At 53.7% G+C, this 17,329-nt stretch overlaps 1 protein-coding gene across 2 annotated transcripts in view; it reads left to right on the top strand.

Moving 5' to 3' along the window:
* RASSF5 (Ras association domain family member 5) overlaps positions 1-17,329 on the top strand; it is a 72,997-nt gene that overhangs the window by 12,443 nt on the left and 43,225 nt on the right. For both annotated transcript variants that reach the window (XM_086342833.1, XM_086342835.1), the window contains exon 2: positions 14,702-14,823. In XM_086342833.1, coding sequence (XP_086198959.1) covers positions 14,702-14,823 — 122 coding nt within the window. The remainder of the gene's footprint in view (positions 1-14,701; positions 14,824-17,329) is intronic.

Here is a 17,329-nt window from a genome sequence, read left to right as displayed (position 1 = left end):
ATCCCTATTTGGAGACAAATACTGTTCAGCCAGCCTAAATAATCTATCCTCATCAATAGCCTAACACACACTGACCCTCATAGAGAGGATGGCTGAAGACCGAGCTCCTCAATTTAAATGTTCAGTCATGTCTTCTATCCACCCTCTTCCCATCCACCCGCCCTTAAGAATTGTTCAACAGAGCGTTTCCTTGCTCCTTTGCTCTGCAGCCCAAAGAGTTATAGATTTAATGGAATCAATCAGGCCTGGAGTGGCAAGCATTGAGGTCAGGGCAGATACGGCCCTGCAGCTACGGCTCGTTCGACTTGTGTCAGCATTTGGGCAGATTGACTGGAAGAGGAGGGGCGAGCAGGACGCGCAGAGACAGCAGGGTGGTAGGCTGTGGGCGGCGGACTGCAGCTCCGAGAGCGACCTGTAACGTAGCACTGAAGGGAAGGGGCTTGGAGCCAGGCCAGCTTTGTTTTAAGCTTATTGAAGTACAGTTGATTTATAATGTTGTGTTTAGTTTCTGCAGTACAGCAAAGTGACTCAATTATACACGCACACACGTATATATACACGTTATTTTCCGTTAGTTTGTCACAGGAGAGTGAGTATAGTTCCCTGTGCTGTACAGTAGGACCTGTTATTTATCCATCGTGTGCATAACAGTTTGTACCTGCTTGCCCCAAACTCTCATCTGTCCTTCCCTCCCACACCGTTCCTCCCCCTTGGGAACAAGTCTGTTCTCTGTATTTGCATGCCTGTTTCTGTTTCATAGGTGTATTCGTTCCTGTCATGTTTTAGATTCCACATATAAATGATATCATATGGCATCTGTCTTTTTTTGACTTACTTTGATTAGTACAATAAGATAACCTCTAGATCTATTCGTGAGGCAGGCCCAGTTGAATCTGGACCTTGGAGGCCGAGTGGGAGGGCCTTCCTTGTACAGATTAACCTCTGTGAGCCTCAGTTTTCCCCAGCATTAAATGGAGCCAAGAATCCCCACCTCCAGCTGGTGTTACACGGCTTAAACATGACCTCAGCAGAGACCAGCTGACATGATGCTGGTCACACAGCAGGCCCTCAACGGCAGCTGCCCCCAGAGAGACTTTTAGCAGTGACTCACCCTGGGTCATCGGTACCAGCCTCCAGCACAGAGTCTGCCCTTCCCTCCTACCTGGGCCAAGGTGGGCCGCTCACATCTCCCTGAAAGAGACAGGGTTTGAAGATTTACCCAGGCAGAAGTAGAGGAGGGCCATGAAACTCTTAAACACCTTCTCTGGAAAAATTCTGATCACCGAATTTATCATACCACTTAATTAACAGACAGGGCTGGATTAGCCCACTGGGCATCCGTAGAAGTGGAGCAAGTATGTTGCCGAGGAGCAAGTCATAGATCATTATAAAAGAGTGCTCAGGGGTCAGAGGGACGCAGATCCGGCTCTCTCCAGAAGTCTCCGGTGGTCTTGGCTACAGGACTACAGCTATAAAGAAGGCATTGTGTGTCTCCTGCAGAGAGGGCTTCAGACATAATCTATTTACTTTTCTCCTCCTGCAAAAGTCTCCCTTCGCCCAGTTGGTCGCTGTTCGGTTGGTGACTGGCACTCTGAAATCAGATGACATCAGAGCAGGTGTGGAAATATCAGTTGGCTGCCGCAGGCTGGCTGTCCCGTGAGGGCAAACCTCTCTGCTCCTGGCCTCCCATGACCTCCCGGTGCTCAGATCAGGCATGCCTGTGTGCAGACACCTTCGCGTGCTTTCACACCTGCACACCTGTTGAAGCTTCAACCCCTGCCCTGCGGCCTGCCGAGGCCGAGGCATGGCTTCTCGCGAAGCTCTTTGGCTGCCCTTATCTCTGGGGTCTGTGGAACACTACCAAAAATATACTCAAGCTTAGCAAGAGATGAGGTGACCTTTTTCCTCTTCTCAGAGGTGGTATCTGCTTTAAAAACAAAAGCAAAAAACCAAGAAACCTCTCAAACTCCTCCCTGTTACCTCTGCCCCTGGCTGCTGGGCCCACCACTCTCTCTCCCAGCTGCCCAGGCTCCTCCTCGTGCCCCAGGGATGGGGCGGGGGACCCTGAGCCCTGGAGGGGGGACCCCACCTGCTTTGTCTCTCCTACACCCAGAGTGGAGTGACACATGCCTGGAGGAAGCAGAGGCCTCTTCTGAGCTGCCTAGAGCTGAGACGGCATCGGCAGCTCCACACTGGCTTTAGTTTTCGTGGGCTTCTTGCCGTTTCTTAAATCACCTTAAACCCAGCTATCCACAGTGGTATTTTTATAAAAACATTTTATTGGAGTACGGTTGGTTTAGAATGTTGTGTTAGTTTCTGCTGTAAAGCACAGTGAATCAGTTATACGTGTTTCCACTCCACTCTTTTTTAAATTCTTTTCCCGTATAGGTCATTACAGAGTATTGAGAAGAGTTCTCTGTGCTAATCAGGAGGTCCTTATTAATTATGTATTTTTTAAAACATTTTACTTATTTATTTATCTGGCTCCACTGAGTCTTAGTTGCAGCATGAGGGATCCAGCTCCTCCCCCAAGGGATCGAAGCCGGGGCGCCCTGCACTTGGAGCGTGGGACCTTAGCCACCGGGCCAGCAGGGAAGTCCCAGTTCTCTCTCACGTATGACAGTCTGTACACGTCAGTCCCAGTCTCCCGATTTATCCCTCTTGCCCCACCCCTGGCTCCCTCCTTGGTAACCATGTTTGTTTTCTACATCTGTGACTCTCTGTTTTGTAAATAGGTTCATCTGTACCATTGTTTTAGATTCTACCTGTAAGTGATATCATATGACATTTGTCTGTGTCTGACTTATTTCATTCAGTGTGACAATCTCTAGATCCATCCATGTTGCTATGAATTGCATTATTTTGTTCTTTCCTTTTGCTGTCTACAGTGTTTTAAAAAAAAAATTGTTTTACGTGCTTTGGAAATAAGATTTATCTTTTCCTGTGATAATCAAAACAGGATTAATACCTGTATTAAAAATATATGTGTATATATTCAAAGTTTTATATATATATATATATATATACACACACACACTCCTTTGACTCGATGGACGTGAGTTTGAGTGAACTCTGGGAGATGGTGATGGACAGGGAAGCCTGGCATGCTGCAATTCATGGGGTTGCAAAGAGTCAGACACAACTGAGCGACTGAACTGATACTCCTTTTATATCTTTATATGTATGTGTGTGTGTGTGTGTATATACTTTTCCTTTTACACAAGTTTTTGGATAAAACCAGCTGTCCTTTGGAACAATACTGAACCTTGGTATCAGATCAGATCAGATCAGTCGCTCAGTCGTGTCCGACTCTTTGCAACCCATGAATCGCAGCACGCCAGGCCTCCCTGTCCATCACCAACTCCCGGAGTTCACTGAGACTCACGTCCATCGAGTCAGTGGTGCCATCCAGCCATCTCATCCTCTGTCGTCCCCTTCTCCTCCTGCCCCCAGTCCCTCCCCCAGTAAATACTTGTTGAATGGACGCATGCGTGCACATGTGGAAAACTGATGAGTAATTAGGTAGATGTAGAAAGACAGCAGACATGCTTGTCGTAAAAAGGTTTACCTCTGTCTCTCGGAGTGTGTGCGTCCTGATGGGTGCGTGTACTTTAATTGTCACGGATCAAAAATGGTGTCGTTAAAAAAAAACCATTGTGCCGTGTCTTTGCACTTCTTCTGCATGGCCACACCCCAAATGCAACTTGGCCGTTTTTGGATGTGATGTCAGACGGTCCAGATGACAAGCCTCCTACAGACTTGTGAGAAATGAGGTTCATTTGGCTTTCCCACCTCGTGTCATTTACTTGTATGTTTTACCAAAGTCTGTGGCCTCCTGCAATGATTGGCCAAGGGGGCATTTTCAGAGATGCTCTGTGCCGTTGCACTGAGGGCCTGCAGACTCGCCTGCCTCTGTCTTCTCCATCTGCGTTTCCTCCTGATCATCCTTTTCGTGCATAAGACCCCAATACCACAGCATGAAAAGTCCAATAAAATAGGGCTGCTGCTGCTGCTAAGTCACTTCAGTCGTGTCCAACTCTGTGTGACCCCATAGACAGCAGCCCACCAGGCTCCCCCGTCCCTGGGGTTCTCCAGGCAAGAACACTGGAGTAGGTTGCCATTTCCTTCTCCAAGGCATGAAAGTGAAAAGTCAAAGTGAAGTCGCTCAGTCGTGTCTGACTCTTAGCGACCCCATGGACTGCAGCCTTCCAGGGTCCTCCGTCCATGGGATTTTCCAGGCAAGAGTACTGGAGTGGGGTGTCATTACAGGGCACATCTCTTTAAAATGCTTGAAGCATCATTGGCAAACATAATGCATATAAAATATAATACCAAAAATTTCAGTCCACCGAAAGATTGATTAAAATTAAAAATAGTTTTGCTGTTGTAAAAAGACTGAATCAGTTTAAAGGTGGAGTTAATTTTAGATAACTGTGTGATCATTATACTTATGACAGAATGTAAATATTGTAAACATTGGAAGTGTAAATAATGTGATACAGTGAAAATCAGGGGGTGGGGACAGAGTTGACAGGAGGGAGAGTTCTAGCATAGTCCTGGCAGGGAGCTAGTTAACGCGATCTAAACATGAGGCGTGAATTGTCAAAAGCGGATTCAACCTTGTTTATAATTTAAACATATATACACTTCCACACAGGGCTTCCCAGGTGTCACTAGTGGTAAAGTAGCTGCCTGCCAATGCAAGAGATGCAGGTTCAATCCGTGGGTTGGGAAGATCCCCTGTCTACCTGCTCCAGTGTTCTTGCCTGGAGGATCCTACAGACAGTAGAGCCTGGAGGGCTGCAGTCCACGGGGTAGCAGAGAGTCAGACACGACTGAAGCGACGCAGCATGAACACACGTGCACACATCCGCAGAAGGCAGGATGGAGGGAACGCTTCAGGGTGCAGCACCCCCAAAGAGCTAAGTGACATGGAACAGACCACACAGACAGCTGCCCTGGGCTCAGGCCCCGGCCCCTGCCTCGCTGGCCCGGGGCGGGTACTGCCTGACCCCTCTTGCTCCTGCACCTTCCATCTGAACTTGCCGTGAACCGTCCTGCCCCCACCCCCTCCACGGGCGCCTCCCAGAACACCCCCACCCAACACACTTGGCCTGGTCTGACCACAGCGCCTGCCCTTTCAGCCTAGGGATGTGTGCTTATGTCAGAGACAGATGAATAATAGGCCCGCCCAAGAGGCACACCCACCCACACCCACCCACGTGGGACGCGATCGTGCCTCTGCAGGCCGGCCTGGGTCCCAAGTTGGGGAAGAGGGTGCAGGGGACACGCCGAGCCTGCCTGAAACTGTGACCCTCTGTGTGACCACCAAGAAGCCAGGCTCAGGGAATGAGCAACTGCCCCGTTAGACCCAGGGACCAAGGCCCCGGGGAAGAATTGTCAATATCTGCTTTGGCTCCTGAGTAACAACTCAGCAGAACGTTTTGCCTTTCCCTTCAGTACAGAAGGGTGGCTCGAGAGTGCACACGTCACCCCTCCAGCCCTGCCGCACGCGGCCTCGATGCGTCACTTGGCAGGAGGGGGTGGCCCAGGGTCTTGAGGCGGCATCGTGTCCTCAACTCATCCCAGGCTCCTCGCGTCACCCCGGTGCCTTCACTCCCTTGACTTACCTGACCCGGGGCCCTGCTTTCCATGAAGCCCGCTCATCCCAACTCCCATTTTACGTGGGGACTCAACATCCGATCCAGACTTGAGCTTGTTCAGGAGCATTCCCTCATGGCTCTTTGACAACATCCCAGTGCAGCCAGCCGCCCGCGTCTCCTGTCCGTGGGAGGGCTGGCATCTCTGACCCAGGACACAGGCCTGACTTCCAGGTCGAGCCTACCATGACACTGCCCTCCCTTTTGGCTTCCTGGCTTGCATTCCGGCACAGTCTGTAGGGTGGTTGTGTGTGTGTGTGTGTGTGTGTGTGTGTGGCCGGGGCTGTGTGGTGTGAGAAGGCAGCTGTGTGTCTCCAGGCCCTCCAGGCTGGGGTCGGGGTGCTGGGTGCGCTCAGCGGTGGCCTGTCCTCTGAAACAAGGAACTGCATTGTACAGCCTGGAGGGGGCTGGGGTTCCAGTTTCTTCCTGGAAACGTGAAGATGGAGACGTCCTGAGCTGGACGCCTTACCCCAGGAGTGGGGAGTTTCCATTCTCTTGCTGCCAGCCTCACGAGACGTTCAACCAGGAGTATGAAAAATGTAGAGACTGTTGATTCCGGCAGTGGCCCCCGACCTCCAAGGCTGACGGATCCATCCGCCTCTCTCCCTCCCCTCTGTCGGGCACTACCATCCTCTCCTGACTCTGCCTCACTCCCTGGGCCACCAGAAGCGGTGCTGGAGGGAGGTGGGGCAGGTAGGAGGAACTTAGGGGACAGGAGAGTTGCATGATTTGTCTTACTTAATACATTGGAAGAGGACCCCAGACTGAGAGATTTGAGGGCTGGCAACCTGCCTGCCAGGGCAGGAGACATAGATGTGGGTTTGATCCCTGGGTCAGGAAGAACCCCTGGAGGAGGGCATGGCAACCCACTCCAGTTTGCTTGCCTGGAAAATCCCAGGGACAGAGGAGCCTGATGGACTACAGTCCATAGGGTCACAGAGTCAGACACGACCGAAGCAACTCAGCACGCAGGTATGCATGCACACACATCATGCACTGAGTCGACAGGAATCCTGGTTCCCAGGCTCAGGAGTCCCTTCGTTGTAAGTGACAGCTGCTGTCTGCTGGGCATCTGCTATGTGCAGGCACTGTGGGGTGCTTTGAGTGAGTGAAGTCGTTCAGTCGTGTCCGACTCTTTGCGACCCCATGGACTGTAGCCTAACCAGGTTCCTCCATCCATGGGATGTTCCAGGCAAGAATACTGGAGTGGGGTGCCATTTCCTTCTCCAGGAGATCTTCCCGACCCAGGAATTGAACCCAGGTCTCCCACATTGTAGGCAGACGCTTTACCGTCTGAGCCACCAGGGAACATCCATGGGGTGCTTTACACACTCTAATTTTGGCAACAAAGCTGCTGGTAAGGAGGATATCATTACTTCCACTGTGCAGACGAGGAAATTGTGGCATCTCATAACCAATTAGAAGCAGAGCTTGTGCTCAGACCCTGATCTGTGTGGCTCTGGAGGCCAGATTTTGTGCACTTCAAAACTGATTGAGTGTTTTGCTCTTCTCACACTTTCCAAGGACCTCTACCGTGCACATTAAACAGTGTCCTTTAAGGGGCCACGTGGGTTGCCTGAGAATGTCTGACTTACAGCTGCCGAGTGGGTGCACTTTGGTGCTCCGGGCGTGTGTCCATTGCCAGCTGCTTTTCTGCCATTCTTATCTTTGCACGCGATGTGGCAGTGGGCTCTGTTTGGGTGTCACAGAAAGCGGAGCTGCAGAGCCTGGGACTCTGAGCAGGGAGGGCGGAGAGTCCACTGCTTGTGGGGCTTGACCTTGACTGAGGAGCTGGCCTCTCTGGTACTCCGCGAGGAGCTCAGTGCCAGGATTTCTGGCTGTTGCCCCAGTAGCTCCTAATCTCCCAGGGATGAAGGGACTGTGGATGCAGGAACAGGCCAGGGCAGGTTCTCCCAGGCCAGGTGGCCTGGCTGGGCTGAGCCTCGAGCCGTGAACTGGCACTTCCCAGGACAAGGCAGAGGCCTTGGAGAGGAGCGTTCTTGCTGTTGCCTCCCAGGGCAGAGGAAGAAGCACCCCTCGCCCACATCACTGGGACCCATGCTCTCTTCTGGCCTTGGGTCACCCTAACCCCCATCCCTGATGAAGCCCATCCCTGGCATCAAGTAGTGTGGAGTAGGGAGGGCCAAGAGCAAGTGGAGGGGACGGTGTACCAGAAAGTAGGGCTCCTGAAAAGCAGCAAGGTGTGATGGATTTCCTCCCCCAGTTCTGCCACTCACTAGCCACAAGGGTCTCGAGAAGTCTCTTAACCTCTCCAAGCCTCAGTTTCCTCATCTCTAAAATAGGAGTGTGTGTGTTAGTTGCTTAGTCATGTCCAACTCTTTGCAACCCCATAGACGGTAGCCCACCAGGCCCCTCTGTCCATGGGATTCTCCAGGCAAGAACACTGGAGTGGTTGCCATTTCCTTCTCCAAAAGGAACTATAGAAAGAAAGAAAGTGAAGTCGCTCAGTTGTGTCCGGCTCTTTGCGACCTGTGGACTGTAGCCTACCAGCCTCTTCCAACCATGGGATTCTCCAGGCGAGAGCGCTGGAGTGGCTGCCATTCCCTTCTCCACTAAAACAGGAATAGAACAGTGGGACTGGAAACTCCCGTCCACGTGGAGACCCACATGCAGGTGTTTGCAGCGGCTTTACCCCATGCCTCCAGCACGTGGAGGCAACCAAGATGTCCTTCATAGGTGAATGCCTAAAGAAACCGCGGTCCATCCAGATGGTGGATTAACATTCAGAATTTAAAAGAGATGAAAAGACATGGAGGTACCTTAGACGCATACTGCTCAGTGAAAGAAGCCGGTCTGAAAAGGCTGTGGGGTATGTGGGACATTCTGGAGAAGACAAGACGACGGAGGCAGTAAAAACAAATCAGTGGTTACTGAGGATTAGTGAGGAGGAAGGGATGGGTAGGCAGAGCACAGAGATACTTAGGGCGGTGAAACTATGCTGTGAGACCCTGCCGTGCTGGGTGCATGTCGTCATCCATTTGTCCAAACCCGCGGGATGCACAGCACTGGGGGCGGACCCTGACGTAAATTGTGGAGGGGTGACAGTGACCGCCCAGCAGGCCTCATCAGCTGTCACCGGGGCGCCACTCGGACAGGGATGTTAGTGAGGGGAGGCTGTGCATGTCTGGGGGCAGCGGGAACTCTCTATATACTTCCGCTCACTTTTGCTGTGAACCTAAAGCTGCTCTAAAGAATAAGTCTGATAGGGGTAGACACATGTCACACGTGCTTAGTATTGATCATGTGGAAGCATGTATGTGAAGTGTCCAGCACATTGGAGGTGGTGAATGCTGGTAGCTGCTGTCATTACGGTGTGGGTCCAGGAATTTTCTTTGTTCATTTTTTGGTGGTATTTTTTCTATTAGTAAAGAATATAGATTCAATTAAAAAAATTCAAAAGCAAAATTTAGGAACTGTAAAGAGGAAAAACACTTGAAATCTCATTACTCAGAGCAAACATATCACCTTCCAGATTTCTCTCTGTGCATAATGTGTATGTAGGTATGTGTATGTTTTTATATAACCAGGACCATAAAACAGAACCTTTTTTCTCTTTCAGTGATAAACTTGTGGACCTCTTTCCAAACTGATCAGTATGAATCTACATCATCTTATGTAACGGCTAAATAGTATTCCATTTTAAAATGTAACTGTAACTGGCCCCCTGTAGATGGATATGGGGTATTTCTAGTATTTTGTTGGCATGAACAACTGTGTGATGAACCTTTTTGTGCAGACATATTTAGAGACAGATAAATACATATTCCTGCAGGAAACTGGTACCACCAAGAAGGCAAGAACCTTCTCATGTACCCACATCCTCTTTAATACTAAAAGTTATCAACCTTGGTTAGCAACTTTCTCTTCTGAAACTAAAGCAAGATTTTAGAAGTTCAAATATTAGAGGGGCTGGGTAGGAATGCAGGGAGGAGAGACAGCTCAGGTAGGCAGAGGTGCCTCCCTGAGGTGGGGAGGCTTGCCCATCTCCAGGCTCTGTGTGCAGCTGGCGCCTCACCTGTGAGGGGGGTTGAGGCTGGGGGCCTCCCCTGCTCAGCCTGAGGAGGGGGCGCAGTGGGGGTCTGAGGGACTTCCCAGGTGGCTCCGTGGTAAAGAACCTGCCTGCCAATGCCGGAGGTGGAGTTCAGTCCCTGGATCGGGAAGATCCCCTGGAGGCGGGCAGGGCAACCCACTCTAGTATTCTTGCCTGGAGAATCCATGGACAGAGGAGCCTGGCAGGTCACAAAGAGTCACGTGAGGATGTGTCCGGACCTTTGTGTCAGGACACAGTGGGTCTTGGGGGAGGTCAGCGACACTGATGCCTGGAGCACAGACGGGCTTCCGGGATGCGGACACCAGGGGCCGTGACCGCTGGGGAGGCCGACTTGGGTTTTAGCCGCTTAATAAAAATAGTTACTATTTATCGATCTCTTAGTTTGCGCCAGGTGTTATGATTTACATAATTACCTCATTTAATGCTCTTAGCAGCACTGTAAAGCAGGTACTTGCCCCAAGTCCACCCTCTTTCCATTTCCCCATAGCACAGGACAGGTCCCAAGGAGAACGGGGGGAAGTGGTTAGTTTGTTCCAAGGCTGACCTTGTCCAGGAAGGCCTGGGGTACCCAGAGGACAGACACAGAGCTCATAGACTCAGAGGCTGCTACGCTTCCCCACGGGCCTCGGAAGTGGCTCTGGTCACGGGGTGAGAAGCTGCTCTTCGCTCACCTGGGAGCGACCGCTGGGAGGCCTGTGGGCGCGCTGTAACCAGGCTCTGAGTCCCAGGAGCCTGCCCACCCTCACCCCACATCCCGGCTCCGGCCGGGGGAGGGAGAGTAAAGCGGACCAGCTCCTTGCTGTCTTGAGATCTTGCTTACAAGCCTGGGGTGAAAGGGCCTGATGGGTTTCTTATCAACAGAATTCATCTGGTTGAGAAAAATTAGCCTCTATGTAGGCCTGTGTGCCTGTGTGTGTGTGTGCGTGTGTGTGCATTTGGCAACTGGGGTCAGGCAAGAACTAACTTTGGCAGCCCTGGGGACTAAAGGGAGGTTTGTAGCTTTTGTATCTTGGAAAACAATCTCCAAAATGTTCCAGGCAGAGTTCACCTCCTCCGGGGTAAAGTGGAAGAAAGATGCATCTTGGGACTCGTTTGCCATGGCCTCTGGACCTGACCCCCTCGCTGGGGACGGTGCCTTTGGTGTGACCTTCAGGGATCCAGAAGGCCAGGAGCGGGGCCGGTGGAGGTGGTGGAGGTCCCGGCCTTGGCTCAGCTCTCCACCTGCTCCTTCCTCTGCCAGGCTGCACTGACCCCTTGGGTCTGTGAGGAACCCCCTCTGTTTGAGACTGAGGGCTCTGGGTTCTTAATTCTGCCCAGGGTTTGTGCTATGGGTTGAATTATATCCCCCACACCTACAAACATGCTGCAGTTCTCATCCCAGTACGTCAGAATGTGAACTTGTTTGGAAACAAGTTAGTAGCAAGCGTAATTAGTCAGGAAGAGGTCTGCCTCAGAGGGTAAAGAATCTTCCTGCAGTGTGGGAAACCTGGGTTCAATCCCTGGGTCAGGAAGACCTCCTGGAGGAGGGCATGGCAACCCACTCCAGTGTTGTTGCCTGGAGAATCCCCATGGACAGAGGAGCGCGGTGGGCTACAGTCCATGGGGTCACACAGAGTCGGACACGACTGAGCGACTAAGCACAGCACAGGAGGAGGTCGTGCTCCAGTAGGAGAGTCCCCTAACCCAATACGACTGGCGTCACATGAAGGTGACCGGGTGCAGGCACAGCCCACGGGGACAGCAGGCCCTTGGGACCTGTCCTGTGCTATGGGGAAACGGAAGGAGGCTGGACTCAGAGATGGAGGCAGAGAGTGCAGTCCTGCAGCTACAGGCCGAGGGACACCAGAGATCTTGCCAGCACACTCCCAGAAGCCGGGAAGAGGCAAGGAAGCGTCCTCCCGCAGTCTCCAGGAGGAGCGTGACCCTCCTGACAACTTGATTTCAGACTGCTAGCCTCCAGAACTGAGAGAGAATAAATTTCAGTCCTAAGCCACCTGGTGGGTGGTGCTTTGTTAGAGCAGCAAGGAATCCAGCAAGGCCTGGGTCTGAGGGTGCCCCAAGAGCCCTTCCCCATCCGGACACACGGGCCCCTCCTTGGAGAAGGGTCTGTCTGGGGGTGCTCCGCCATCTTTCCTTCTGTCTTGGGGGAAAGATGGCCCGTGAGGGCTGAAGTGCTAGGCCCTGGTGGAACACGGCCCTGCCTTTGCAGCCTCGTGACTGTTGGTACTCAGAGCCCCGGGGGCCTGCCGGCTGCTGGCTGTGCTGGTGGGGTCCGCTTCTGGTGCGCAGAAGGGCCTGAGGACTCTGACTTCATCTCTGCTAAGCCCTGGGCTTAGCGTTTCCAGGCGCCAGGAAATATCAAGACGTGCTTTGGTAGTTTTGCTCCGGTCTGTGATTCCATGGTCTGATGGGACAGACTCCACTGGTGTTCAAGTGTGCTTTTTATAAAATCCTGAACCACTCCGCCTGGACTCTTCTGTTCCCTGGCTCTGTCCAGCTCAGCATCAGACCCATAAGAAAAAAATAAGTAAGTCTCCGTGTGGTTTCGGTGCTCTTTTCAGAGCGTGTGTGTGTCAGTGAGAGACAGGCATGGAGAGATTGCGGTGCGCAGGTGGACAGAGTGCCCGAGTTGGCAGGGCACAGCTGAAAGAAGAGACTGCAGGCGGTGTCCTCTGTCTAGATGCTCTCGCCTTTGGGAGCCAGGGCAGCCCTCCCTCGGGGCAGAGCTGGCAGGCTCCCACCGGCTGGCAGCCCCGGAGCATCCTTTACACTCTGAGCCCCCCGGGAGCTGCACAGATGTGTCCTGGGAGTGGAGCCCGGACCAAGGCTTCTCTGTGGGCCCTGGCCTCGGGGCTCCCTTATCGAAGCCCTGGCGTTTCTGGGCACCACGGGCAGCGGAGACTCGGCCTGCACACCCTCCCTGCTGCCTTCCACCCTGCCAGGGGTGAGGTCGTCCTCACACTGGGCAGGAATTCTCTGGGGGCCCAGGAATGCATGGGGGTGCTGGGAGGGGTATGGTGCGTGGCTCCGAGCAGGCTCCACGCAGCCCCTGCGCAGGCGAGACCGCTTCCGTGGAGGAGGGCCAGGAAGGCCTGGGTGGGCTCTGAAGGAGGAGGCGGTGTGGTGGGCCTGGCTGCGTGCACGGGGGAGGTGAGCAGCAGGGCTGAGCGCCATCCTGGAGGGTGCTCGGGACTTCAGAGTGTGGAGTCAGAAGGCGGCAGAGTTCTGGAATTCCCAGGTGCTACGCTGTGGCATCAACAGCAGAAACTGTCCAATGGGGGTGGTCCCTGCGCTCAATCTTTGGGGACAGAAGAGAAGGTGGTAGCTTGAAGAGAGTGGTGGTCTCACTCCAAATGCCGCCCCGCCCCCCGCCGAGAGCCTGGGGAGAAGAGGAGACCCACCTCCACCATCAGCCCCAGGCAGAGCGCTTCAGCAGCTTTAAGAAGACCTTCCAAGGACTCCCCTGGTGTCCCAGCAGTTAGGAGTCCTTGCAGTGCAGGGGACGTGGGTTCAATCCCCGGCTGGGGGGCGAGGATCCCGCATCCCTGGGATGTGTGCCACAGCTACTGAAGCCGGCACGCCGTACCTAGAGAGCCTGCGTGCCTCAAAACATCCCACAGGACACGAGGAAGACCCTGAGAGCCGCACGTAAGATCCAACACAACCACACAAGTCCTCAATAATTTTTTTTTTAAAGAAGGCAGTCCCAATGTGCCGAGGTTCTGGAGCTTGTTGAAAGGAAGAAGGCCGAGCCTTCATCAATCAGAAGCTTTCCTCGTCCCCAGGTTACCCAGATGGGCCCAGGCTGTCATGCCCACCCCACACACCCACGTCACCATCGGACAGCCTTCTCACGGACACTGTGGCCGCCTCCCCAGCTGGGCCTTCCAGCTGAGCTGTGGCACCTGCAGGACAGGTGACCCCGGCAGGCCCAGCGGATTCTGTGGGAGCCAGCCTCAGATCGGGGCATTGCCCGTCTGGGGGAACCGGCCTCAGATCGGGGCACTGCTCATTCTGGGGAGCCAGCCTCAGATTGGGGCATTGCTCGTTCTGGGGGAGCCAGCCTCAGATCAGGACATTGCCCATCTGGGGGACACATCCTCAGATCGGGGCATTGCCCGTCTGGGGGAGCCAGCCTCAGGTCTGTGGGAGCCAGCCTCAGATCGGGGCACTGCCCGTCTTGGGGAGCCAGCCTCAGATCGGGGCACTGCTCATGGGCGTGTGCTCCCTTCTCTTGCTGCCGTCCTGCTTCGCTCCCATCCTCCATACACCCCATCCCCTCACTGGTCCCAGCCTTGCTGCCTCCTGCCCTTTTCAGCTTCACCTCCTTTCTGCCCGGGAGGTTCCAGAGAGGCAGCTGTGGCTTGGCCAGTGAGCTGTGTGTCATTGGGCACCTCGCTTTACCTCTCTGAGCCTCAGCTTCCCTATCTTGAAGGTATTCTCCTACGCCCTTCTCAACTCTAGATGTGAACATTGTTTAGGAAATAAAGGTGAGGTTTTCCCTGAGGAACCTAGTTTGGGATGCTGACTGTAGGCTGTGTCAGCCGGGTTAAAGAAGCTGACACATTTCTAGATGGGGTAGGGTCAGAAACAGGTGACAGCCCTTCCCGTTGATGATAACAACGGGACAACAGAAATTAGTAGAGAGCGCACCAGCCTGAAGGCAGATGACCTAAGAGAAAGTCATCAAAGTCCCCCAGCCCCAGTTTCCCCTCTGTAATGCAGCAGTAATAACGGTCGCAGGGCCACAGGCAACAGCAGAGGTGGGAGCAGTCTGTGACCGGTAAAGCACCTCCTCACCTCCACGTGCACGGTGGGGTGGGGAGCCGGCAACACTGCCCCCCCCACCCGGGGGTCTCCCCTCCTCTGGCCTCCGCTTCCCTCCTGAGCGCCCTTCCCTCTGGGAGCCGCATGCTGCCCCCAGGGCATTTCTCTGGCCACTAATCCCCCTGCGGTTCTCTCCCTCCAGACTGTAAATTCACCTGCCACCCGGAGTGCCGCAGCCTGATCCAGCTGGACTGCACTCAGCAGGATGGCGCCAACCGGGACAGACCGTCTCCAGAGAGCACCCTTGCTGTGACCTTCAGCCAGGTAGGCAGCACAGACCGCGGGGTTTGACCTCTGAGGGTCCGGGCTCCCCTCACCCCCACGAGCGCTGGTGAGTGGGAGGTGCACGGGCGTTCCACATTTGCCGTATGTCGGCGTCGCGTTCTTGCCGGGTCCCATTCTCACCGGGTGTCGGCGTCCCCTTCTCACCGGGTGTCGGGGTTCTGTTCTTGCTGGATGTCGGGGTCCCGTTCTCTCCGGATGTTGGGGTTCCGGATGTCGGGGTCCCGTTCTCGCCAGATGAAGTCCATGGCACACACTCAGATTCTTCACCCAGTTCATGGGGCGGGGGGCAGGTGGCTACACCGCCAAAGCAATCCTCCGCTGCACTGAGTCCTCCAACTCAGCCCCATTCTGGCACTTCTGCGATCACCACTCCAGATACCGATCTCAAGGCCATGCTCTCACCCGTGCCCCTGACCCATTGGCTACAGATCCAGGTTTCCACAGCCCCCTCCTGGGGCTCAGTTACTTTGCTACTGCAGCTCTCAGAACTCAGAGGCATCTTTGGCCCACTAGATTACCAGTTTATTATAAAAGGATGTAATGGGAACATCCTGATCGAAGAGATGCAGAAGGCAAAGTAGGCAGGAGGGACACAGAGCTTCCATGCCCTCTCCCAGCCCTGCTCTCTCCACACCTCCCTGTGTTCACCCACCCAGCTCTCCAGCCCCATCCTTTTGGGGTTTTATGGTGGCTTCATTACACAGACATGACTGATCAATTCCCTGGCCACTGGCAACCGATTCATCCTCCAGCCCCTCCCCACTCCCCAGAGGCCTGGGGGCTGGGAAGGAAAGTTCCTACCTCTATAACTTGGTAGGTTCTCCTTAGGTGGGGTCCAAAGTCACCTCATCAACATAGGAAACATCTTTCTTGCTCTCTGTACTTAGGAAGTTCCAAGGGTTTTTGGAACTCTGTGCTGGAAATGGAGAGAGACCAAGGATATGCTTCTTGTGATAAATCGCAGGGTGGCACACCCCTTGCCAAGGGGCTGGGGGCATGGAACAGGGTGGAAGGCACAGGGAAGCCTGATGCTCTTGAGAAGTGCCCTGTAGTCCACCCAGGCACGGAGCCTGCCTTGTGCTAGGGCTCCAGCCATGGGGTGCGGTATGGGTGGGGGCGGGAGTCCCAGGGAAAGCTCCTGAGGGTCCTCTGAAGTCTCGTAGCCCTGGGGTAGCGGGGGCGCTGGCACTGAGGCTTCTCAGTGCGTTGTCCTGCCAGCCAGCCAGCCAGACCAGGCCAGCTTCAGAGGGACTACACAAGTGTTTCCCTGTGTCAGAGAACCAGGAAGTTGATGCCCAAAGCAGTTCTTGATCCTGGGCTTTGCCAAGGCACTTGAACCAGGATGTATTCGACCTTTGATGTCAAGCCTTTGGGAGGGAGACAGGAGAGCCTTGTTTTTAATTCCTGCATTGAACACACATTGATTTACCTGCTATGTGCCAAGCACTGGTAAGAGTGGGGATCCTCAGAGAGCTTACATTCTGGCAGGGGAGGCAAAATACAACCAAATAGTATATACTGTGATACATGTTTCAATAAAAGTATGAACCAAGTGTTCTGAGTATACAGTGCACAGGAAGTGCGGCTGTTTCTGTTGGGAGAAATCAGGGAATACTTCCCAGAGGAGGTGACATTGCCTCTAAGCCGTAGTGTATGAGTCGAAGGTTGTTGGTCAAGGAAATAAGGAGTGTCCCAGAACGTCATCTATTTATTTATTTAACAAATATGTTTTGAATGTAGACCATGTGCCAAGCCCAGGAATGCTGGGGACTTACAGTCAAGTCCCAATACAGTCCTACTTGACTTGATACAGTCCAGTAGGAGCAGCACTTTGAATAAACCCCCGGTTTCTGAGGGCAAAGCCCTGGGTGTCATGAGAGACAACACAGATGCTGGATGACTGGTTATTTCCTCAAGAGAGTACGAGTGGGCCTGGGGAACTGGGGTCCAGTCCCAGGTCCCCAGACTCGCCACCCACACATGCTTTCTCTAGCCATGATGGCCTGCTCAACCATGTTCAGTCACCGGGTCCACCCATGGGTGCTACCAGCCTCCCTGCTGCTATTCCCCAGGCCTTTCCTCCCACTGGGAAAGCAGTTCAGGGGGCAAATATGATGCATACTTTTATTAAAATGATATGAAATCAGTTCTAAAAGTCTGTGTCTCTGGGAGAAACTTGCAGACACCAAGGCACCTGGCCTCCCCTTTCCACCGCTCCATCGCCCCGTGGCCGGGGCTGGACCGAGACACCGGGAGCCCGAGCCGTGGGGCAGCCCGCCATCCCCCCGTGACGGTGGGCCGGTGGGAGGTGTCGTCCCAGTCTCAGTCCCGGGCATCACGAACAGAGCTGTGGAGTTCTACACTCAGCACAAATACTCCTAGAACAAGCTGCCAGCCCTTGTGACGTAGTGTCTTGGAAATTCACAGATTATGAAAAGGAGGTTGCCCTGTACCCCATCCGCAATCAGTGGCAACATAGAAATAA

The sequence above is a fragment of the Bos grunniens genome, chromosome 16, assembly GCF_055505025.1.
Source record: "Bos grunniens cultivar Pamir isolate PY7600 chromosome 16, Bosgru_T2T1.0, whole genome shotgun sequence".
NCBI classification, from domain to species: Eukaryota; Metazoa; Chordata; class Mammalia; order Artiodactyla; family Bovidae; genus Bos; species Bos grunniens.
Note: the sequence above shows the minus strand (reverse complement) of the source record. Positions and strands in the feature narration are given on the sequence as shown.